The 24,236-nt window shown below is 40.2% G+C and overlaps 11 protein-coding genes across 11 annotated transcripts; 7 read left to right on the top strand and 4 right to left on the bottom strand. All coding sequences in view use genetic code 12, as the record gives it.

Moving 5' to 3' along the window:
- Nucleotides 1-457: 457 nt before the first annotated feature.
- Nucleotides 458-6,047, top strand: ECM5 (protein involved in cell wall biogenesis and architecture). Its single transcript, XM_001387807.1, has 2 exons — nt 458-1,173; nt 1,447-6,047. Exons 1-2 carry the CDS (start codon nt 623-625, stop codon nt 5,993-5,995), a joined length of 5,100 nt encoding a protein of 1,699 aa, XP_001387844.2. The 5' UTR covers nt 458-622; the 3' UTR covers nt 5,996-6,047.
- A 376-nt stretch (nt 6,048-6,423) lies between these two features.
- MLP2 (myosin-like protein) lies at nt 6,424-7,710 on the top strand (the record flags this gene model as incomplete). The annotated part of the gene is made up of 1 exon (XM_001387806.1): nt 6,424-7,710. The coding sequence occupies one exon, from the start codon at nt 6,424-6,426 to the stop codon at nt 7,708-7,710; it is 1,287 nt and encodes a 428-aa protein (XP_001387843.2).
- Nucleotides 7,711-7,776: 66 nt separating this feature from the next.
- Nucleotides 7,777-9,268, bottom strand: RPL7B (60S ribosomal protein L7; the record flags this gene model as incomplete). The annotated part of the gene is made up of 3 exons (XM_001387391.1): nt 7,777-8,535; nt 8,747-8,837; nt 9,261-9,268. 3 exons carry the CDS (start codon nt 9,266-9,268, stop codon nt 7,909-7,911), a joined length of 726 nt encoding a protein of 241 aa, XP_001387428.1. The 3' UTR covers nt 7,777-7,908.
- A 1,247-nt stretch (nt 9,269-10,515) lies between these two features.
- UGA4 (GABA-specific high-affinity permease) lies at nt 10,516-12,228 on the top strand (the record flags this gene model as incomplete). The annotated part of the gene is made up of 1 exon (XM_001387805.1): nt 10,516-12,228. One exon carries the CDS (start codon nt 10,516-10,518, stop codon nt 12,226-12,228), a length of 1,713 nt encoding a protein of 570 aa, XP_001387842.2.
- Nucleotides 12,229-12,400: 172 nt separating this feature from the next.
- Nucleotides 12,401-13,909, bottom strand: CPY2 (carboxypeptidase C; the record flags this gene model as incomplete). The annotated part of the gene is made up of 1 exon (XM_001387390.1): nt 12,401-13,909. One exon carries the CDS (start codon nt 13,907-13,909, stop codon nt 12,401-12,403), a length of 1,509 nt encoding a protein of 502 aa, XP_001387427.2.
- Nucleotides 13,910-15,207: 1,298 nt separating this feature from the next.
- RSC9 (chromatin remodeling protein) lies at nt 15,208-17,001 on the top strand (the record flags this gene model as incomplete). The annotated part of the gene is made up of 1 exon (XM_001387804.1): nt 15,208-17,001. One exon carries the CDS (start codon nt 15,208-15,210, stop codon nt 16,999-17,001), a length of 1,794 nt encoding a protein of 597 aa, XP_001387841.2.
- Nucleotides 17,002-18,033: 1,032 nt separating this feature from the next.
- Nucleotides 18,034-18,744, bottom strand: PICST_52289 (predicted protein; the record flags this gene model as incomplete). Its single annotated transcript, XM_001387389.1, has 1 exon — nt 18,034-18,744. The coding sequence occupies one exon, from the start codon at nt 18,742-18,744 to the stop codon at nt 18,034-18,036; it is 711 nt and encodes a 236-aa protein (XP_001387426.2).
- A 208-nt stretch (nt 18,745-18,952) lies between these two features.
- GIM5 (subunit of tubulin prefoldin) lies at nt 18,953-19,429 on the top strand (the record flags this gene model as incomplete). The annotated part of the gene is made up of 1 exon (XM_001387803.1): nt 18,953-19,429. One exon carries the CDS (start codon nt 18,953-18,955, stop codon nt 19,427-19,429), a length of 477 nt encoding a protein of 158 aa, XP_001387840.2.
- A 140-nt stretch (nt 19,430-19,569) lies between these two features.
- On the bottom strand, nt 19,570-20,790 carry RAD10 (ssDNA endonuclease and repair protein; the record flags this gene model as incomplete). Its single annotated transcript, XM_001387388.1, has 1 exon — nt 19,570-20,790. One exon carries the CDS (start codon nt 20,788-20,790, stop codon nt 19,570-19,572), a length of 1,221 nt encoding a protein of 406 aa, XP_001387425.2.
- A 597-nt stretch (nt 20,791-21,387) lies between these two features.
- Nucleotides 21,388-22,320, top strand: TMT1 (trans-aconitate methyltransferase 1; the record flags this gene model as incomplete). Its single annotated transcript, XM_001387802.1, has 1 exon — nt 21,388-22,320. The coding sequence occupies one exon, from the start codon at nt 21,388-21,390 to the stop codon at nt 22,318-22,320; it is 933 nt and encodes a 310-aa protein (XP_001387839.2).
- Nucleotides 22,321-23,048: 728 nt separating this feature from the next.
- On the top strand, nt 23,049-24,068 carry PRN1 (RNA pol II transcription cofactor; the record flags this gene model as incomplete). The annotated part of the gene is made up of 1 exon (XM_001387801.1): nt 23,049-24,068. The coding sequence occupies one exon, from the start codon at nt 23,049-23,051 to the stop codon at nt 24,066-24,068; it is 1,020 nt and encodes a 339-aa protein (XP_001387838.1).
- Nucleotides 24,069-24,236: the final 168 nt, after the last annotated feature.

The raw sequence follows: 24,236 nt of genomic DNA, 5'->3' as shown, positions 1-24,236 counted from the left end.
TATGAGCAAGCATATTCTTAGTGTAGAGTCCATGTGAACACATTAAATCTCTAGATCAAGTAGAGACAGCGTTGCTAGGTTTCAACAGCATAGAAGAGAGCATTCCTATAGCATCGGCATGTCGTATCTTCTCCTATTCACCTATTCCTCGTATGCCATACTCTCGTCGTTGGACCACTTAATTATGGAAGGGTCTTGCGAACTTTATCTGAAACGGAATCCATCACCAGTAAACCGACACCACGAACAACATAAAAACAACGAAATATATGGATCGGAACGATTCAACAAATACCTCCCATCTGGTATCCTATAGATACACACATATATATTCCATTTGTAGCCATAGATATTTCAGCACCAGTAACCTCCCTGCAGCCGTATCCTGCACAGCTGTATCCTATGAAAAGTCCTTGTTCCATTTTTCACCTACTACGTCTGTTTCACTTGTCCTCACCACATTACTATTTCTGTCAAAAGGAGCCAGAGCCACTGGTGACCAATCGCTAGAGCCTAAAGAGGCACATTTCCAAAGTTTAACCGATCCAAATTTCCCAAAATTTTCAAGAATTTCATTAACTACTACACCTAAGACCTACAAACCATCCAATCCCATTCTACCATGGCCACATCATATCCTGAAGAAGTGGAGACAGCCAAATTTCCAGACTCTCCCCGTTTTTTCAGCCCCAACGGGTTGCCGGATTTGAAGACTTACCAGATAATTCGAGATAACAAACCTGTTCAGTTCAACGGACAGAGTGCCAATGTCAATTACAATCCTTATACTATGCCTCAGACGAAGACCAGAGCCAGTTTGCCTTTGGATTACTACCATCTTCCCAGCAAGATAACTATAACAGATCTTCCGCCTGAAGGTGGTATTCCCGTATTCCAACTAGATCTGGCCCAAAGCGCAGACCCTATCAGATTCGTAGAAAGCGTAGAACATGTAGCCAAAAGCTATGGAGCTGTTAAGATAAAACTTCCAGAACCAGAAGTTCTGATAATAAAAAACAACATCCAGATCAACCCAGATCTCTTCTGGTTCCAAACCAACAAACTTTTGAACAATCCAGGCACAAACGAGTTGACAAGTAGACTTCGTTTCCACCATGATTTGATGAATTTCCACTCATCCAATTCCTCAATCAGCATATCCACTTCCCAAGAGTCTACACCTTCCAGAACTCCGCCAATATCGCTGGACTATCCATCAGATTCTTTTTTACAGCAGAAACAGCATTCTATAAGTAACTTGCTCAATTCACCATCTCCCGGACTAGAACCAACTGATAAACTCGAACCTACAGCCAATCCTGTAGAACTGAATACATCACAAATAGCCAATGACTCTTTGAACAAAGACCTTATTGCTGCTGCAATATTCAACAGCGCCAAACTATCTGACGTAAATGGAGGTTCTGAACTGGCGACTCCAGAAAGCAAGAAGAGACAAAGTGTGTCTTTACACAAACTTCCTATGATAGACAAGAGACCTCTAGATTTGTACAAACTCTTCAAGTCTGTCATTATCCGTGGTGGATTCATCGAGGTGATTAACAAGAAGTTATGGGCTCAAATTGGAAGAGAACTCGGATACAGAGGAAAGATCATGACGAGCTTGAGCAGCTCGTTGAAATCTCTGTACCAACGGATATTGTATCCATACGAAATTTTTCTAACTCAAAGATCCGTCGAATACTTTGATGATCTTGGTAAGGCACAACCAGTAGAAGAAAGCGAGTTTAAGAAGCGTAAAATAGATACCCCTTTGATAGTTGGATCAGCTAAGCACTTCAAGCGCTCTCTTAGATCAAAGTCTCAGAAGGGATTTCTCATTAGTTCACCGCATTTAATGGACCCAAAACAGCCTAATACATTTGTATTGAAGCCAGAAGAGGGAACCAAGAAGAGAAACAAACGTGCTCCAGACATCATCTACTCTCCAATATTACCTCAGACTCAACTCAATTATCCATTGAAGGTAATGCTAGAAAACCAGGCAGTGTATGAAGACGACAGTTCGCTGAAGTTAAGTAGCAAATGTGCTTCAACCTATTCGTTACGCCAGTTTATGGAAAAAGATCTCAAATTCCAAGAGTTTATCATCCAGCACAACCGTACCCAGTTTAGCAAAGTATCTGCTGGAACTTCCAATAGTTTCTTTCATTTCTACGATCAGCCTAATAATGCACCTATTCCAGATCGTACCATCATCAGCTTTGAAAAGTTTGAGCATTTGTACTGGAAATATGTGAGAAATCAAGGAGTTCACACCATTCTTGATGATGGTCTAGAATTGGAAAATGGCGAAAGTCTCCCCCAGTCTGTGAATGGCTCAGGCTTTGTCAGAATTGGCGACGACTTGATCAACTACAAGAATAGCCTTCACAGTTCGAACGTCAGCACACCAGGCAAGACTGTAAATTCCACCTACACGAAACAGCTTAACGTTTTGACATCTACGTATGGAGTGCCCCCAGAAGAGCCCCAGTTCAACTCTAAGGACTATATCAACTACGTGATTGCGGCAGCGATGCATCCCTGGAATTTGCACAACCTTCCTTTCTTACCCAACTCATTGTTGGGATCGTTATTGGAGTCAGATTTGAACAATCAGGAGTTGACAAATTCGCGATTGAATATCGGCATGACATTCAGTACTCAGAATTGGAGATGTGAAGATCATTTCACACACTTAATAAACTTTCAGTTCTTTGGGGCCTTCAGAAGATGGTTTTTCATTCCTGAACTGGAGTTTGAGAAGTTTGAACAGTTATTGACGAAGATAAGTGAATCTGACAAAAGCAGAGCCAGCATCAACAATAACGACTGGAACGTAGATGATATCAGCTCGTATATTGGTGACGAAGAGAACGACTATGATACCTTAACCAACTCGTTGGAGAACATGATAAATGTCTCCAGGACACCAAGACTCGCACACAAGAGTCCCAAGTTTCAGAAATTGATCGACAAGAAGACGCAGTCTATTAGATTAAATCAGGACTACTTGATTACTCCTGAATTGTTAAATGAAAACGGTATTTTGTTCACGACGACAATACAAAAACCCGGAGAAATGATAGTGAAGCTACCAAAAACGTACTCGTGTACCATTTCTATGGGATTCAATCTTAGTGAAGAAGTTAATTTCGCTACTAAGAATTGGTTAGATTATGCTTTAGAAGCTGAAAAATGGCTTCAATCCCAATCAATTCTTCCAAACTTCCTGACTTTTAAGATGTTGACGAATTTGATTCAGCTTTACGATTCAGGAAAGAATGTAGGTTTTAACTCAGAAGTATACGAAAGGGTGAATTCTTTGTACGATGCATTATACCAGGAGGAATTGGAATTGAGATCACAGATCCGGAAGCTTAAGATAAAGGAAATAAATATCGATGAAAAACTTTTCAATGAGATAGATTTCCTAGCAGACGACGACCTTTCTTCTACATTTCCATCTCGAATAGTTCTTGTCGAAACGTCATCAAAGCAGAGACTTATATTGTCTTTAAAGGGATTCTTAAACTATTACAATGAAAAGAGCATTGATATTAATGACTTCACCATCGAATTACACATCTTCTATACGGATGAAAAGCTTAAGAATTTTTCGAGAATATTAAATAACTATTCGATCGATTATGAATCATGGTTATCTAACTACGAAAGTCTCATGAATGAAAATTCTGACTTAACCTTGAAGACTTACAAGAGTTTATTGAACGAAGGAGAAAGAATCCTATCAGCGATAACTTCAGCCAATTGCTTAACCAACGAAGTCCTGGCACATGAAAACACTCAGAAATTCAGTAAGTTCATGAACTACATTGAAAATTTGAGGCAGTTCATATCCAGCTCCAATCAGTTCATTGAAGAGTGCCAGAATCTTCTCGCAATCAAACATCAGCAACGTATTAGAAACGGAAATGATTACCAGAATGTAAGTGGATTGAATGACTTGATTAGTCTCATTGATCGAATTCCAACGTTGAACTTTACCTGCGCTGAAGTTGACCAAATTCTTGAGTTCAAGAATGAGATTGAAAACTTCGACAAAGCTAGTAGAACTTTGTTGGCAAAGAAAAGTAGATCTCTTCAAGAGTTTGATGATCTCATTAATTTGGGAGAAAGTTTTGGTATCGAGATTCCATCTTTGACTTTTATTACCAGAGTTAGAGATAGACTAAAATGGATAAGAGTATTTAAGTTGATTGAAAAGGGTGCCGATCCTTTTGCAGACAAAAAAGAAGTGTTTACCTTATCAGACTTGAAAGCGTTTTTCGACGAGGGCATCAAGATACTTTCAGAAGAAGATGCTTCAATGATTGAAGAGATCGAAAAGATTTTGGCACAGAGTGAAAAATTTGATAACGAGATTACAGAATTCTTGAAAGTGGAATTTATTGAGAACCTCAACTTGGAAAAGTTGACTGGAATTGTAGAAAGATTCAGGACGCAAAAGCTATTCATTAGTTTAGACAACTATAACGAAGTTTCTAAAGTGCATATTCACTCTAATTTGATTACGCAGTTTCAAAAGCTTCAGTCCAGTAGTGAACGATTCACATATGGTGATGTTCGTCAAATGCTGAATTCAATTAATGAGTTTGATTTGAAATTCAATCTCTCTATTGTTGACAGTCAATTATCCACTGCTGAAAACTGGGTAAACTCTCTTTGGGAGGAAACCAAAGACATCAGGGTTATAACTACTTTGAGCAAGGATATTGATTTGGAACATCTTAATACGAGGTTAACGTTGAACACTCGTTTGATTGAGAAGTTATATCAATTGCTCTACAAATCAGATTTCAGCTTTTCAGATGAAGATATTTATGAGAATTCATCTTCATTTGTCACCAACTTTGCGAAAGATGACGATAGCGCTAACATCAAATTTTATTGCATCTGCCGTGAATACGAATATGGAACAATGATAGAGTGTGACAAATGTAATGAATGGTACCATCTTCAATGTGTGAACGAGGAAGAATCTAGTAACGATTCTGAAGACGAGAATTATGTTTGTCCCATGTGCAAGCTTATTGAGTCGTCGGAGGTTTTGGATGATTTTTTGAAGGCACAGCTTACATTGGAAAGAATTTTGTCAATCAAAAATGAAGGTGATCAATTAAAAGTCTACCCAAGTCAAGAGATGATGGCTATTGAAGAGATATACGAAACCGTTCTGGCTCATAAAATTAAATTGCAAAAGATGATTTCTGACATCAAAGAAAAGTCTGACATTCTGCTTGAGTTGAAACTCGATCAACTTCGATTTATCTTGAGAAAACTCTTTAGTAGTGGAGTTTTTATCAAAGATGTTTTTGAGGAAGTTCTAAGTCTTGTTAGAAAATACACCAGCGAAGTGAACGAGCTTGCACGACTTCAATCGCAGGCTTCCATTGACATTCCAAAGATTGAGAATGATAAGCAGGTGGCTGTAAGTGTAAGTGCAAGTGCAGGTGTTGTAGAGACTGGTGAGGGTGCCGAGAATTTACTACCAGAAATTAAAGAGAGCTCACTTTCATTGCAAGCAGATGTACCACGCTCTAGTATTCATAATGCGAATATTCTTCAAAGAGTTGATTTCAACGGCAACGAAGAAAGCATAGAACAGATAGACCATGCCATACTTCCAGAAATTCAGAAAGGGAACATTAATGAACCCAAAGAAAAAGCTCATTTGGAGCCTATAGCTACGAGCCAAGAACAGTCGATTTCGCCTGCAATCACTGAACCAAAAGGGGAAATCCCAGCAATAAAAGTGGAAGTGGGGACCATTGGGCTAGGTATCACAACGGATGCAACAATAGAATCAGAAATAGTTCTTTGTCCAGAACAAACATCTGTCTCAGAAACTCCAATATCCGTGGCTACAGTTACGCAACTAAGACCCACCTTGGAACCGGAGCAGCCTCTTTTGCTGTCGAAGACAGAATCTGTAACCACAGAAGCAGAAAAGATAGCCATCCCCTCGTGAACAGACAGAATATAGTTCAGGTAATGATAACATGTCACGAATAAAAAGATAGATAGATAAGGGTGTAGCTACATACAATAGAATAGAGATTAAGATTTATTGATAGAATACTCTTTACATTCAGTCACTGATTGCCCCATTTGAATAGTAGATAGCACTATATAGTAACTAATGGTTATTTCCATGCTATGGTAACTTGATTTGAGCTTTTTCTCTTCTTTTTCGCAGCCACTTTCTATGACAACTTCCAATTTCAAACTCTATTTTTGAAAAGCAATCTCCAAATTTCAACGCGAATTTCTGTACACACTACACCAAAACAATAATAGAGAATTTACATTTCAAAGTCCATTGATTCAAACAAACTTACTGCTACATAGACCTTTTGACAACATTCACTAACATTTTTTCACAATTCACAGATCACAATGTCCAGTCTCATAGACGACTTGGTGAATATCTGTTGGAGTCGAATCTCACGCAGCTCTCTGTCTGATTCAATATTTGTCTCTCAGGTATTAGGACTTCTTTCCGAGATAGAATCTACGCTTGGGGTCAATTCTCTTTTGAAAAATGAAGAGCTCAAATTATTGAAGCAGATGATTCAGGCGACGCCTCTGATGCGCTTACACAAGAAAGAGTTCCAAGAGTTTATCATGCGGTTGGTGAAATATCCCAACTTTGAAGTCTTTCTCTACGAGCGATGTAGAATCTCGATGGACGATTTGCGTAGAATCATGAATGTTCCGTTTAAAGGCCCAAATCCACCAACTCTTTCTCCGCTTGCTCCACGAGAAATCAAAAATACAGCTAATGAGGCAAGAATATCACATTCTCGTTACTTTGATCACAAAGAAAATGTATCTCCCAACCACACCAACAAACAATTGAAATCTCCTCCTGAATCACCCAGCCTTGACTACAGATACACTAAATTGCAATCAGAACTTAATTTCAAAGATGAACAGCTCAGAACGAAAGAAAGCGAGTACACAAGGGCGAACCTAGAGTATAGAAAGCTAGTGGATACCAACTCAACACAACTTAAAAGGATACGAGATCTCGAAAGTGAAGTCAGTTCCATCAACAAATATGTCCAGTCTTTGGAAGAACAGCTTTCAAGACAGCTGGGAGATAGAAACTCGAATTCTTTGGCTCTGAAAATTAAAGATAGGGACAGAACTATACGTAGTCTTGAGCAATTAAGCAACGAATACAGAAACGAACTCAAGAACTTAGAAGAAGATAAATTGAAATCCGAGAATTCACTTGCGGAATTGGTCACTAGTCTACGGGAGCAGGATAACTTGATCAAAAATCTACAATTGAAGCTTTCGCTAACCGGAGAATCATTGAAAATACAGTCTCAGAAAGCAGACCCGGTTCGAGTTAACTCACAACTTCAAGACTTTCTACTAAACTTACCATTCCTCAAACAGTATTACTACTTCTACAAGTATAAAAACAACACACGCAGATTGTTTATTGTGAACATGTTTGCGATGATACTAGCGACCATCATAGTGTTGCATGTTGCGGAATGTGTACTATATTTCTCCATCTGGTTTTTCACTTCGAAACCAAACTCTTCCATGTACTTATATAACAACTTTGACAACGAGTGGTACAGCACCGAATCCACCTTTGTTTGGTGGAAAGAAATAGAAACCTTAGAATACTTCGTGTCCACGATCAGTGAATGGTTCACTACATAGATTAACGAAATTAATGAACGAAAACAGCTATCCCATTATAAATATAAACAAAAGATAAAGGAAGTTGGAAAGATAATATTTATTACAAGTACGAAATATACACGAACCCCTTTCTAACACAACTTCCCAAAGAATTAGAAAAGAAATGAAAAAACTAATGGTTTTTAATAGTAAGAGAAAAAGAAAACACTAACTAATTTAGTTCATTTGCTTAACCAAAGCGTTGATGAATTCTTCTCTGTTACCGGTGTCACCACCTTGGATGAAGTGTTCGAACTTTCTAGCTCTGAAACCACCAGTTGGGTTAGACAACTTGAATGGCCACAAGAAGTTGTTAACTTGCTTGAAGTTTGGACCAACAGTGTAGATTTCGTGGATCAAGTCTTCAATAGACAAGATGTTGAACTTGCCCAAGGAAGCTTCAACAACGGCGTTGTCAGACAAAGGAATTCTTTGCTTGTTGATCTTACCGAAACCTCTCTTGTAGACCAAGTGTCTGATGGTAGACAAAGATGGGTAACCGTAAGCAATGTATGGTTCAGCCAACTTGATCAATTCTTGAGTAGCCTTGGTCAATCTGACGAAAACACCGGCGTTGATTTGGGTCAATCTCAACAATTGCAAGACCTTTCTTGGCTTAGGTGGGATCTTCATGATACCCTTGATTCTGATGATGAAAACCAACTTTGGTTGAGCATCAACGTAGTAAGAACCAGCAGCCTTGGCGTCTCTCTTAGCCTTGATGACAGATCTTTCAGCTTCGGTGTATTCCTTTTGGTAAGCAGCAGCTCTGTCAAAGACAACTTGTCTCTTTTCCTTGTTAGCCTAAATAGAGTTAGTAATTTGTACAATGAAGAAATTTAAATTTCAAATGAAAGTTTCACTCTAGACACAATTGGGCATCTTTCTAGTTTTCTCAGTCCCGAAAGATGGTTAATTGAACAACAACATTGCCGAAGCTAGTTATATTCGTGGTGTTTTGCATCTTCAAAAACGATAGGATCAATTGTGTTCGGAGCTTTCAATAGATACATACGGCTTGACGAACGACCTTGGCGGCAGCACGTTCTTCAGCAGTCTTTTGCTGAGCCTTGGACTTCTTGACTAAAGTTTCTGGTTTCAAAGTACTATTGGATGTTAGTAAGACGACTATGAAGAATTCAAGTCATCGCGTCAATCAAGTGACCTCTGTTTGAACAGAACTGATCCCTCTGGATATAATTACAAGACGGGAAGTCGATGATGTTATATGAACCGGAAAGGTAGCATATCTGAAGTTGGAACTGAACAGCCAAGTTCATTCCACTCCACATCCGACAACTCCTAATTAACACACAGAGGAAAACAGATGTATCAAGCATTGGCATATACGAAGATATATGAATACATTATTCAGCTGCAAGACAATCTAATTTTCCCAAGGCATACAAGAAAGGACAGAGTCCAAACTTGTTACTGAAATATTCAACATCAGCGTCAAACCAGACCTGCAAGAGGCCCAGCTTGATTGCGAGCGATGAAGATGAGTTTATACGTTGTTCAACACATACGTAGCCATTTTGGAGATTATTACTGAATAGTAGAATAGGAATAAATTATGCAAGTGAGAAAATTGAAGTCTTAAATATTGTAGCCTCATCTGGAAAATTTTCAGTACTGCATCTACCAGAGTGTTCTGCGAAATTGAGGATAGACAAAGTTCAAGGTGCGGGTTTTCGAAATTGTTAGGGCAGCAGCCCTAGAATGATTATAGCACGTGATATAATTAATCATGTGACAAATTGCAAATGACTTTACCAGCTGATAGCAATACTATTTCAATTTAATAGCCGTTGAAAGAACAGCTGAAGACCGCTCTTCTATATTTGAGTTTCCAGTACATGAATCTGTAGCTCACAACACTTTTGAGTTGCCAACACGAGGCTCATGGTTCGGTGGTGGGTCACTAGTCTAAAGCTGCCCCTTGAAACGCAATTTGATGTACCTGAAAAGTTCCGCGGCCATCTGACAATTCTATGAAATGTGACAATTTTAAGGTAATACGATCAATGGTTTTTCACCAAAGCATCGCTAAGAGGTGATAGAAAGAAAAGATAGTGAACTTTCGATCCCTGCTGAAGTGTTGCGGTATGGATCCTTGAACAGAAATCTGTCGGGCCAGTTTTTCGCAATCAATAGCTAGCCAGACATTCTGCAATTGTGTCTTATCAATTTCCCCATTGGGAAACAGATTACGCGCGGAGTTTGCGCAATCGTCGAGAATGAAAGATATAGTGGCTGTTCCTTCTCATTTCAGTAAGACTCCCTGTAATCAGTATAAGCCAACATCCGGAAGCAGTCTACAGAGGGACGATTTCCTCCAGCGGTACCGGCTCTTCGTTGAAGCTAACAATAATTCTACTGTACTGGAGATATGTACGACGATTGGTAGCGCGCGAGATAAGGAATGCCTTGGTATTTTTGGTGCATTATTATTTCGGGATTCTGCCATAATTCGCACCCAATAGCAAAAGATATGCGCCAGAGATTTCACGAGATGAGAATGCGAGATTGATTTAAATAGAGGAGAGTGTCTTTTGAAAAGATCTGACTAGCGACAATTCTCAGTATAAGCTGGACTTATATAATAGATATATATCTCTTACACTAGTTGTCTTTTTTTGATCTACATTAGAGAAGAGTATTGCGGAGCCACAGAAGTAGAGCTACCAGCATTCAGACACACATTCAGGATTCAGTTGAACTAGAATACTTGATCTTGTGATATTTTAATTGACTTTAGTTTAATTCCGTCGTATCACCATCATGGTTCTCCATCCAGTTCTCTCCAGAGAGCAGATTCTTGAGCAGGTTGTCTCTAACAAGGCCTACTACAACAATACCCAGAATGTTGAAGATCCAAAGATTGAAGCCATCTTCTCCAACTCAGATGAACAGTTGTTGGCACAGATTGGGTATAAACCGGAATTGAAAAGACATTTTCTGACACTCCAGGCGTTTGGGGTTGCCTTTTCCATCATGGGATTGTTACCATCTATTGCTTCTATCTTGGCCCAGGGATTGGTAGCCGGTCCTGCTGGATGTTTGTGGGGATGGGTAATTTCATCCATTCTCATCTTGACTATTGCAATTTCGATGTCTGAAAACGGTCTGAGTATTCCCACTTCTGGTGGTTTATACTACTGGACAAATTACTACGCCCCTCCTCGTTTTAAGACTATTTTCTCATACCTTATCGGCAACACCAACTCCATTGCCTTGATCGGTGCCTTGTGCTCTGTAGATTACGGATTCGCAGTGGAAGTATTGTCTGTTGTAGTCATTGCCAAAGATGGAGACTTTGAAATAACGCCAGCAAAGACTTACGGTATCTTCGTAGCCTGTGTCTTGCTACACATCGCCATCACCTGCTTTTCTTCCAAAAACTGTGCTTATCTCCAGACTACGTCTATCGTGGTAAATCTTGCTATCATTGTATTATACATTATTGCGTTACCAATTGGAGCAAAAGGGAACTTCAAGCCTGCCAAGTTTGTCTTTGGGGAGTTTGATAATATTTCCAATTGGCCCATCGGCTGGACCCAACTTAGTGCAGCTTGGCTACCAGCAATCTGGACCATTGGAGCCTTTGACTCCGTCATCCACATGAGTGAGGAAGTTAAAGACGCAGAACATACCATCCCAATCGGAATATTGGGCTCCGTTATCGCCTGTGGTTCTATCGGTACTGTGATCTTGATTATTACTTTCTTCTGTATCCAAACCAACGATATTGAAACTGATATCTTGGGCTCCAAATTCGGTCAACCATTGGCTCAGATCATCTTTGATGTCTTAGGTAAGAAGTGGGCTTTGACATTTATGGTTCTTATTGCTTTTGCCCAATTCTTGATGGGTGCCTCGATCTTAACCGCCATTTCTCGTCAAATCTGGGCTTTTGCCAGAGACAATGGCTTGCCATTCTCTCGTATAATCAAGAAGGTCAACAAGAAGTTGTCCGTGCCTATCAACGCTGTATGGTTCGGTGGTATTATGTCCATTATCATCGGGTTATTAGTGTTGATTGGAACTGTCGCTGCCAATGCACTCTTCACATTGTACATTGCTGGTAACTACGTAGCGTGGGGAACTCCAACTTTCTTGAGATTAACCACTGGCAGAAAGAAATTCAAGCCAGGAAAGTTCTGGTTGGGCCCAGTGTTCTCACCCTTGATCGGGTGGACCTCCACCATCTTCATTGTCTTTACTTTCTTCATGGTGATGTTCCCAGCTAACACCAACCCAGACAAAGATAGCATGAATTATACCTGTGTGATCACACCCAGTGTGTGGATCTTTTCTTTGATATACTATTACGTCTATGCCCACAAGATTTACCATGGTCCTTGTAAGACTATTGATGATGTGGATGAAACTTCTCTGGAAGCTGGAATAGATGCTGTCATAGATGGAGTTGATCCTCAGGGAGACAGCGATAAGGTATCTCAGACTAATGTCAATGTTTTGGAGAAGGTCTAACATATTTACGAAGAGATTCTTGTGTTGCTTGTAATATTCATATTTAGTTCATGTGATAGTCTTAAGATATAGACGAGTTTGTAAAGAAGAGAAATTGCGAAACAGTAAAATGTAGTGACTACTACCTATTATAGTACTATAAGTAGATCTAATAGCACCAATAAAACTAGAACTAGCTGCCGAAAGAAAAGTCTCCCTGGACCCATCTGTTAACCATATCCAATGCGTTTTCTGGCTGATCGTATGGAACCATGTGACCAGCGTCGTAGACTCTCAAGAAGGTGAACTTCTTGTAGTTCTTGACTTCACCAGCCAACTTGCCTTCAAAGGTGTACCAGGGCTTGAAAGGTGCAGCTTCGAATTGCTCGTGGTGCTCGTACTCTAAGGCATCGGACCAGGCGTGGTTACCCAACCAGTTACAGATGTAATCCTTGTCTCCAGCGTACAATAAGACAGGAATATCCTTTTCAAGCAATTCAGCGACATACTGTTGGAATGGCCTTGCTTCATCACCGTTCAAGATAAAGTTTTGGAAAACTGTCGAGTCACAACTGGTGAAGATGTCAATGTTAGATGCACCTACTGCTTGTTTAACATAGTCCAAATTCAAGTAGTCATCCAAGTAGTCCATTTCTACATAGCAGTTAGCACCTTGGTCTGCACATGGCTTTCTGATATCGTAGGGATTCAATCCAGTGTCTCCGTAAGGCTTAAACAACTTCATGTCACAGTAGTATTGAGCAGGAACACAAGTCAATGCGTTCTGGAAATGGTAACAGATATTTGTCAAAGCAGCACATTTAGGGTAGTCTTTTTCTATCTGATCACATTGTTCTTGGGTGATAACGGGCTTGTAGCCACCTTCTCCACATGCCATTGGACCGTAATAGCCGTTCTGGATAAGCGAATCAGTGATACCATTGCCAATCAAGACCGAAGACAACTCAAAAGATCTGTCAGCGTTGTTGATAATCTCCAGAGCAAAGCTGGGGATATAATGGCCGGCATACGATTCTCCAGCAATGTGGAACTTATTCTGGATGAACTGAGGAAACTTTTGGAAGAACAATTCCAAAAACACAAACACATCCTTAGCAGCACTAGCAGTGTTTGTGACCTGGTCTCCACCAGTATACGAATATCCTACACCAACAGGTTGGTCCAAAAAGATGACAGAAGCGTTATTGTTCCATGAGTATGGGTTGAAGACGGGCTGCAACGTCGCATTGATAGAAGAAGGGCCCAATTCAAAGAACAAACCAGTAGCAGAAGAACAACCAGGGCCACCGTTCAACCACAAGATGATAGGATCGTTCTTGGGGTCATTTCTCGATTCAAAGAACCAATAAAAGAAATGCTTATCCAAGACATTCACATCCAAATAACCTGTGTACTGATTCACAGTATCCAAACCCAACAGCTCTGGTTTGGTTTTCTTAATTCTCATGGAGTAGTCACTGAACTTGGGGTGAGACAATTGCTCAAATTGAGCTTCGACGCCTGCAACAGTTTCTTTGGTAAAAGTGGAGAAATCCTTTACAGCGTTGTTGAGCTTCTGGGAACTGACCGACAATTTGGAATTGTACTGGTCAATTTTGGCCTGAAGCTCTGCTGGCGAAAAGACTTCTCTCATGGATTTCCATGCTTCAGCCATTTCTGCTGGATACAGCGAGAAGTCCATTGCTTCAACAGGATCAACAATGTCAGCAACTTTGGGGACGGACAACACTTGCTGGCCAAGCAAGTCTGAGAGAGAGAAGGCGTTTGCCGTGGCAGCCAAGATGGAGAGAAGAACGGAAGTTTTCATACTCTGGTGTAGCGATAGAATAACGGAAGAATGTGTGAGACCAGTGAAAAAGTAGATATGAGAATTTAAGCAGATGAAAGCCTGTAGTAGCAGATATATAAGACGGGACTGTTGATGGCAATTGAGGATACTACGGTATCTAAAGCTAGCTATTAAACCAACGCTATCAATTGGTGGCAATAAAGAATGTTGTATCAAAAGCACGGTAGCGGCAGAGATAAGCCTTTTACGGAGATGGCTCCAACCGTGAAGTAAAACGGGTATATATACAGGTCCGGATATCTATATATAATTTCCTTAGGACAAACCGATTCTTACAAGTACAAACGGAAAACCCATATTTTATATATGAAAACATACGGACTTTCAGTAAACTTGAGCTCCATTCTATTGTGTTGTCCCTCTTGTGTCGTCTGGAATCAGAATTGAAAGCAAAAAGAATTCCGGCCCCATTCCGTTTTAATGGTGAAGCCGCTTGTTCAACGGAAGCAAAGAAGGATCCTGCATAATTCTAATCAAACTCAAGAGTGGCACAGGATATAGACAAAGGCTCAAGAGTTCTGAAGGGGGTGATATGCTATTTATGAAATGTGGAGAGGATATTTCATGAAGAGATAACAATGTGATACGCTACCAGATGCTTGAGCTTGTTCAATCTGAATTGTACTAGCGGTTGATGCTGGAGAGCCCATAACTTTTGCTCCTGAGTTTGCACCCAATAAAAGTATGGAGTAAAATCTAGCAAATTGTAAAGGAGCAAAAACCAGTCTACATTACACATAAATACGTTTGTACACACTTAATAGATGGTGGAACTGCTTCTAAAACTTATACCGTTCCAAATATCCCACTTTTCATATATCTTATCTCATGTCGTTGCATACTGCAGTATCTATATACTAGCCTCAGAAATGTCGCAGGTATCGAAAAATTTCAACGACATCCAAACACGCTTTTCACAATAACCGAATCATGAACTCTTCTTTTTGTATTTCACAAATTGACACCAAACTCACATTCATTCCACATATACATATAACCATATCGTAGTATTCAAGATGAACACTTCTGGTTTGGTGCCTATAGCCGTAAACTCACGTGCTTTTGTCAACTCGCAAGGAGGAAACGAAGCGAATGGCTATGTCAATAATGCCTACAACGGCTATGGATACATGGCTCCTATTGGTTATAATCACCGGGGAATCGATGACACGGCTCGGATAATCATGTCGTTGAAGTCTGGTATCGATTCAGAGATCAAATGGGCGCTTTCGACTTTGACTCGTGTTTCCTTACACCCTACTTTCAGTCTAGAAGCCATTCCCTACTTTGGCCACGAATTGATTAAATACTTCATAAAGCCATACCAGTTGATTTTAGAGAAGAAGCCTCATAAGGTCAGCGATGAAATCATGGCCATGAGTTTGGACTCGTTGCTTACCTTGCGTAATCTGGCACAAGACTTGCCCAACCAGCAATGGTTAGCACAAGTGAAACCGCTTAAAAAGTCTCTTGTGGAAGTGCTGAAGTTTTTGTTTAACTGGTTTTATCATGATGATGTTCAGTCATACCATTTGATTCGTTTAGACAACCAGTTCAAGGAAGCGTTGACGTATTTGGTGGACTTGTTGGAACCGTTATCCTGCTACTATATCGACAATTCCAAGCACGATCCATTGTTCAATACCTTGTTATCAGCTGCTGTTTTAACCAGAGACAAGACTCAGCTTATCAGCCTCTTGAAGTGTTTATCACATTTGTTGATTATCAGAGACAGAGCTTTTGTGCAAGATCTGAACGGAAATCTGGAACAGGAAGAGTCCCGTGAAGATGAGAGAAAAATGATAAACTGCATCGATGCAATTACAGAGTCTCAACTAGAACATATTGTAAATCAGTTACTTATAAATGACGGCGAGTTGAACTATGCCGTATTGGAATTCCTCAAGCTGTACCTCTTCTCTGAAGCCACAACAGCTGAGTCTCCCAACTCTATTAGAGACTCACAATCACGTAGATTGCAACGTTTACTTCAGTTGAACTCGTCCAAATCTGGTTTCAACACTTTGGTCAAACAGTTGCCACTTTTGATCGTTTCCAACTTGCCGTTAAACGATCCTACAAACGTAAAGTCTATTGCACAGCTCAACTTGACGAAAAGATCGCAGTTCTCTGGAGTTCCCTCTTCTTTACCACAGCTCACAGAAGACTTGTACAGTCTCATCGTTCGTTTCCCCGAACCCTTGAGAGCCACCACCTGGTTGCGTTGCTGCTACGAGCCCTATGCACACAACAACCTCATCAGTACCGCCGGCACCGACGCTACAACAGACGTAATTCCTGGCGAAGTGACTCAAATTTCGTTGTGGAAAGCATATGAAAACCAGTTCCAGGAAATCTGGGATCCATCCAATGGTGAAAGTAATCCAGATTTGAAGCCATTGTTGCCAGCTGTAGACTTCATCAAGAACGTTTCACATGCCTTTCCCAACTCGGAAGCCATGGTGGTAAACCTAGACTCTGTAGAAGGCGAAGCCCCTAAAAAGAAATTCATTATCAAAGGTATTCAACCAAGACAGTTTGCCGTGAATATAGATATCGGAAACTACGATGCCTTGAAACCCATTCCTGTTTCCTCTGTGAATCCAGAGGAGAACTATAAATTACCTATTGGACACATAGACATGGAGAAGTTTGCTCACACCATCAACAGAGTCTCTGAAGAGATCTTGTCTGAAGGTTCAAGAGTCAGCCGTAGCCTGGAAGCCGTCAACCTGATCAACTTGTCCAGTTATGACTTGTTGGACTATATAATCAATGAAGTTTTGGAATCAAAGGAGAACTCAATCGAAGAGAATACCTTCAGATTGTACAACAGTCATTGGCTTCCTGACTTAGTATATGCAAACCCTTCATTGCTTGAAAATGGTTTGATCAACAGCAGCTGGTTGAAGTACTTGATTTAAGTGTCAGGTAGACTTGTATTATAATGTAAAGTATAAGATTTTACGAGAGTATATTGCATACTTTATAAGTGCCTAATACTCTTCTGTATAGTAGTGTATATATCTTACGTTTCTTGTACTCAAGGATATATAACTCTGTCTTTAGTAATTCGTCTTCTGTCTAGTATTCAATATTATATCTAAGATTCAACATGTTTTTATTGTACCTAAGTATTCATTTTCTTTTTCTTGAACAAATTTATATCTTTTGGACTTGTTTACTATATTCTATCTGAAAGTATATTTCCTATTCTAACATATCTAGCGTATATTCCACTCTAACCTTATAAGCCTGTTGCAGCCAGCGCTCGCTAATTCTGTGAATTTTTGTTTGGTCCACGACAGGAATTTTCAGCTCATTGTGTGATTTTATTCAGTGAATTTCACCACCATTATCGTTCGTTCTTCTTGAAGATACAAGCCAGATACTCCAAACATGTCAGATAAGCTTCCTTTTAGTGTCCGTGCCACAGACGTGGTACACAGAATGACCGTTCTCGGTTTAGTGGGTATTTGTGTTGTAGGTGGTGGAGGAATCTTGTTCAATGTATGGGCCAACTCAGACTATGCTCCATGGAACAAGAAGAAGTTGGCCTTCCACAAAGAACAGTACCATGATGTCAGACCTGAAACCGAAGAGAAGTAAACAAATAATCTCAATGGGATTTATTCTTGTAAATAGAAGGGACGAGCTCCCACACATTGGTTATACAAAGATACTACAATGAATAGTACATACTATGAGGAAACAGATGAGTAGTTATAATGAAATAGTTATACAAGATATACTATATATCAATACAACGATTATGCAATACGAGACATTAGTGACTCAGTGGACCAAAACACAGTGATTAAATGTAAGTAGTGTCGGTATGAATCAAGAATTCACATCAAATACAGTGATGGAAATACAGAAGTGATATCGATCTAATTTTCTGGACTTATTTGCTTTGCAAACCAGATAATGCCTTCTTTAGTACGAGGCAGTGGTCACTTCTTTTGTCTCTTTTTATTAATGGAATCCTTTTCAGCTCTTCTTTTCTTGGGTGCGTTACTGTCCGACTTGGACTTTTTCTTTAGCTGTTTAGCATGGCTCCTTTTAAGAGTCTCAGTGATATAGACATAATTCTTGTCATTCCAAGCGTTGTACTGCTGCTTTGCAAGCGGATTTAGCACTACAATATCGTAATTGAAATGAAAAACTTCTCCACAATTGGGACATTCGCTTTTTATAGGTTCATCTCCTACACCAAAATGTACAGCAAGATCTTCTAGCAACTTGAACGACAAGACACATCCACATGTTCGAAGATAGGCATACGAGATCTTCTCCTGCTTCAGTTCCATCGTCACAGGGCACTGAATATAAGGAGTGCCATTGCTGATTGTCCATTTAACTTTGACATCGACCAAGTCTTTCAACGATCGTATATAGTTGTACTGTTCAGATTTATCCGGATCCGCTTCTCCAAGCTTCAACGAAAGAATATACTCAAGTATCTTTTCTTTTCTGTAGAGTCTGCCCTTGTAGTCTCCTACTATGGGTATATCTTCCTTTTCTGAGTAGAGAGGAAGTGATGAAATGGCACAGGTTGTGATGAGCGAAGCTTCGTTATCGTCTGCTTTTTGGAATTCCACATTTCGAGAATGCAAAGCTAACAAATCCAGTCGTTTTGCAATGGTACCCCCGTCGTTTCCCATCTCAATATATAGAATCGTTTCATACGGGTAAAGAAGAGCTTGAAAGAGCGTATCTCATACTGAATAATTGTGCGACTATCTTGTGTAAGTATCTTTAACTATGGAGTCGCGAAATTTCCAGATCTCAACTAGATATTTCAACCGGACTTCTTGGTTTAGAATTTTTCATATCCATATTTCACACAATTTACAACTCATAAAGACTATAATGTCCAATCCCAGCACGGTAGATTTGAACTCGCTCGAACCTCAACAGCTTGTCGAGTTCCGCAAGTCTATAGACCAGGAAATAAACCATTTCACCCAGTCCTTGCAGGCACTCCAGACAGCACAATCCAAGTTGAGAGAATGTATTAGTAGCATCAACAACTTGGAAAAGTCAAGCTCCGATGACTTGTTGATTCCTTTAACCAGTTCGTTGTATTTACCGGGCAAATCGATCAAGAAGAACGAATTCCTCGTGGACATAGGCACAGGTTATTTTGTAGAGAAACTGGCCAAAGATGCCAAGCAAGTGTACGATTACAAGATCACCAAGTTGAACGATGACGGCAGAAAGTTGAAGGATATTTTAGTCCAAAAAAACGAGATCTTGAACAGTGTCAACTTGGTATTGAGAAAGAAGATGATAGAGTACGAGAGCCAGCAGGAAGCTGCTGCCGAACAGCAAAAGGTAAGTGCCTAATGTATATATATATATAAAAGAATATACTAATTCCTAATACACTTCCACTTTAATAAATAGGTCATTTAGTTCATTAACAGTTTACGTTATTAGATAGTATACAATTGTAATAAAGATCAATATCAACTATCTACCATCAACTAGTCAGAATCATCAAAGTTATCACTATCAAAATCAATTTCTTGTAGATGGTTCAAATTCTTTTGATCCTCTTGATCCTCTCCATTTTTCTCTATTTCAGACAACTTCTCATATTGCTTATTGTAGATGAATGGTTCCAGAAACACCCTCCGCAAGTTTCGTATCTTCGCAGCACCAAGTCCTCCAATCATGCCTAGTCTACTTTCAGAGTCCTCATGAGCACCCTGAAGGATAATTTCTTTCACTGACTTGAAGTTGGCCAATAGGTTAGAAACGTCCGTCTTATTGATTCTTTGAATGCCGGTCATGGCCTCTAAGACGGACGAATTGTAATCCAAACCTCTCATACCTCTGATTCCACCTTTCGACTTCACAGGTGCGTCATACGACTTCTTGGCTTGAACAACATAATTGCCAGCCTCTTCAAAAGAAGAAGCAATTACAAGGGATAGATCGTTCCTGATACAGAATCCAGAAAGATCACGTACCAAGTCTTGATGGGAATCTACGTCGTTCACCACAAGAAGTACCCTAAGAACCTTGTCGTTACGATTTACGTTTACAGACGATGAGCCTCCATTTAACTTCTTCAATCTTGTCCATACGTACTCTGGCTTTAATTTGTGATACTTGAGCGAAAGGAAAAGGATCTGAAGCATTGGACTGATATAGTAGTCTGATAGTATATCGTTATCCTGTCGCCAGGGTGTGATTCTCATCAACGATTCCTTGAGAAGCGGATTGCCTATCTGAGATCGATTCACAAGAATCTCAGATGGTGCAAGAACTCTCCTGACAGGCAAAGAATCTCTCACTGAAGAAACTGGCAAGCTTGATGAGGAGGTTTCTACATTTATGGGTGCTATATTCGCGTGAAGATTTGGCCCTATAGCTTCAGCTGTAGCAACATGCAATGTAGTCCGATTTATGCGAGGATTTATCACAGGGTTATCTCGACTACGTTCTTGTCTTTCCTTGTCCAGAAAAATATAAGGAGATGAAGTTTCTGTACCGATATTGTCTTTGGAAGTTCCGAGTTGCACTCGCTTGGGCGCTGGTTCTGAATCTGGTTCTGGCTGTGAAATCTGAATATTCAGGGAATCTTCCGTTGCATCTCCTCCAAATTGATTTCTCATCCGCTTGACACCTGCAAGAATACTGGCAAACGAAGAGGCATCCACTGCATTATCAGCAGACCCATTATCGTTACTTCCATTCATACTGGAGTGAATAAATAGCATCTAGAAAAGTGATCATTCTACCATAGTTAAATAGAACATTAAATATTAAAATATGGTAGCGCGACATTCTAAGTAGTTATATTGGTATGTAGATCAACTACTCCAAAATTTAGGAGAACCAACTACTGAATTTCACTGAGGTCTTAATATAGACTTAAGATCAATGTGGCGGTCTATACGATTTGGCCTTATAAGGAGCTATTTTGAAAGTTTTCACCTATATTTGTACTCTAAATCGCAAAACAGTCGTTCCACAAACGCAAGTGTATACACGGCATTGGAGACTCCATGCTACACCAAGAAGCGTCCTTCGAAGTAGGAGAACATTGCGTACACAGTGCTAAGATGTATAAACGGCCAATGTCATAATTGAGCCAATACCTGAAGAGTCATAGCGGAACGGCCCTGTACCGGCACACAGAAATTACCCCATTATTCGCTTTTAATGGCATATAGGGCAAAACATGATCACTTAGGGAGCTAAGTACTCCTCCTTATATAAAGTTGTCCAATAGACTAATTCTTGGAAAAATTCTGAGTTTGGCATTCTGAACAATATCTTTTCACAGACACACCATGTCTGCCTATTCTGAAACTACCTTTGATAGCAAGCACTATGACGACACTAGGCCCAACTACCCTGAAGCCTTTTATAAGGAATTGCTCCTGTACCATTCTGCAGTTCTGAAAGGGGACGACTCTAGGTTGACCACAGCTGTTGACTTGGGTTCTGGTTCAGGATTTGTTACTTTCAAGCTCTTGGACTACTTCAAGAAGGTCTATGGTGTAGATCCATCCTGTAAGATGATTATGCAATGCAAGGAGAGCGAGCAATTTGAGGAAGCCAATGCTGAAGAAGATCGTATTGACTTCCATCCTGGAACAGGAGAATTCTTTACGGTTGCTATCAACAACCATTCGGTTGATTTAATTACCGCTGGTGAATCTTCGCATTGGTTTGACCATCCTCTATTCTTTAAGGAGGCGAACCGTGCCCTTAAGCCTAATGGCACGTTGGCATTCTGGCTTTACAAGGACCCGGTGTTTATTGGCCATCCCAAGGCCAACGAGATTTACACGAATTACACCTATAATTCGTCGATTGAGAAAAACCCGGACGATGGTTTCGAAAAATGGATGGGGCCCTACTACCAGCAACCAGGTCACGACTATTTGAGAACCTTGATGAAGGAAATCGAAGTGCCTGAAGACTTGTACTACGACATCCAGAGAGTTGAGTACATCTCAGAACGAGATGGAGTTCCAGACAACTTTGACCCAAAGGCTGCGAAAACCAAGCTTTTCATCCACAAGAAAATCACAGTTAAGTGGTTCCATGACTACGTCAAGAGCTGGAGTGCTTACCATTCTTGGATGAAAGAGCATGGGGAAAAGTACGATATTGCCGATAAGTTTGTCGACGAATTGAAAGAGGCACTGGGCTGGCAGGATGACACTGAGTTGGATGTTGTCTGGGACACAGTCTATACGTTTGCCAGAAGAAAGTAGGCTCGTTCAAGCTGCTATTCTCTCACAGAATGACGTCAAACTCATGGATTAAGTTTTTAATGTCCTCTATTCGCAGCCATTTTTACAGTACATAATAATGTTACAGCAAGTGCAGAATGCTCTAAAAAATACAATGGCAGATCGCAACCGCATTAGACGTTGTTTGTAGATAAGAAGTAACTCCACATGTCAGTCTATCATAATTCGTCTAGGCAACGACGAATACTTTCATATTCGGTTACATTGTCACCCGGTCACTAACCGAATCTACGATTAATAATTCACCGCTAGTCATTAGTTAGTAATGCGGATAATTCCTGCAGGTACCTTGCCAAAATTGCATTTAGCATTTATTTTGTAAGGGAGCGCATTAAGAGACGCAATCTAGGTCATGTGATGCATGTAATAGTTAGTAAATTTTTACTAACTTTACATGGCCCATCCGGTTGCTAAACCATTATCAAAGGATTGGTAAAAGTCGAAAAAATGGATAACTAATACATAAATATGGTATATCTTTCTTTTCTGGAATAGGCTAGAAAATTCTACTGGCGCAAATCACTAATACACGGCTGTGACCAACTACTCTTCTCTCCACCCCTATATATATGCACTGGTTTTCCTTCTGCCTTGGATTTTTGATTTTTCTTTTATCATCACTTACATTGTCTCATAAAGTCAATTCCAACATTCAAATAAAAACCAACTTACAACACTCTCCATTAGATATGTCTTCCACCACTGCTAGAACTGTCAAGCAAATTGTCAACGCCGTTCAGAGACCTGAAGGTGTTGGAGCTACAGTTAGAAGATCCATCGGTATTATGGGATCGAGAAACTTCAACCCTTTCTTGATGTTCGACCATTTTTCGAGCGCTGGTACCAATGGTTTCCCCGAACATCCTCACAAGGGTCAAGAAACTATCACCTTAATTTTGAAAGGCGCTATGGCCCATGAAGACTTTACCGGCTCCAAGGGTATCCTTTACGGAGGAGACTTACAATTTATGACTGCTGGTAAGGGTGTCGTTCACTCTGAAATGCCTGTTCCAAACGAAGACGGTTCCCCTACTGTAGGCTTGCAATTGTGGGTTGATTTGCCAGAAAGCTTGAAAGATGCAAAGCCTCGTTACAGAGATTTGAGATCTTGGGAAATTCCTGAAGTTGTTGAACAAGACGGCAAATTGAGAATAAAGGTTATTTCTGGTAAGAGTTACGGTGTAGAATCGGTCAAGGACTTGGCCTACACCCCTGTTCATTACTACTACTACAGAATGAAGGCAGGTGCCACTTTCAAGCAAGAGCTTCCTAAGGACTTCAACTTCTTCTTGTACGTATTGAGCGGTAACGACTTGGTTCTTAACGGCGATACCAAGGTTAAGGAATTCAACAACGTATTCTTAAACAGCGATGGTGACTTTATCACTGGTGAAAACGTATCCAAGTCAACTAATGAAGACGAAGAAGTTGAGTTCGTCTTAATTGGTGGCCAGCAATTGGACCAAAAAGTAGTGCAATATGGCCCATTTGTGTCCACAACCAAGGAAGGTATCGAAAAAGCCTTTGTCGACTACAACTACGCCCGAAACGGCTTTGAAAACGTCAAGACCTGGAGGACTTTGATCAGTAACGGTGTGACCAAGGAAATGATAGAAGGTCCATTGAACGGTAACCTTGAAAAGAGAGAACAGGCAAGATTAGCGTACTTAGCCAAGCAAAAGACGACTCCTGAAAAGGACGAACTTTAGATATCCCAAGATACTCTTGGTTCCTCGCATTCTTTCTTCTATTCATTCATTGCTTCATTTCATTGTTTTCTCGGCCACAACTGACAAATATGAACACCTACAACCCGCCTATATTACGAGGTTACTTATTCTTATTATTTATATAGCATTTCAATAGAACACGGTTGA

Source organism: Scheffersomyces stipitis, chromosome 1 (genome assembly GCF_000209165.1).
Source record: "Scheffersomyces stipitis CBS 6054 chromosome 1, whole genome shotgun sequence".
Classification (NCBI taxonomy): Eukaryota; Fungi; Ascomycota; class Pichiomycetes; order Serinales; family Debaryomycetaceae; genus Scheffersomyces; species Scheffersomyces stipitis.
Note: the sequence above shows the minus strand (reverse complement) of the source record. Positions and strands in the feature narration are given on the sequence as shown.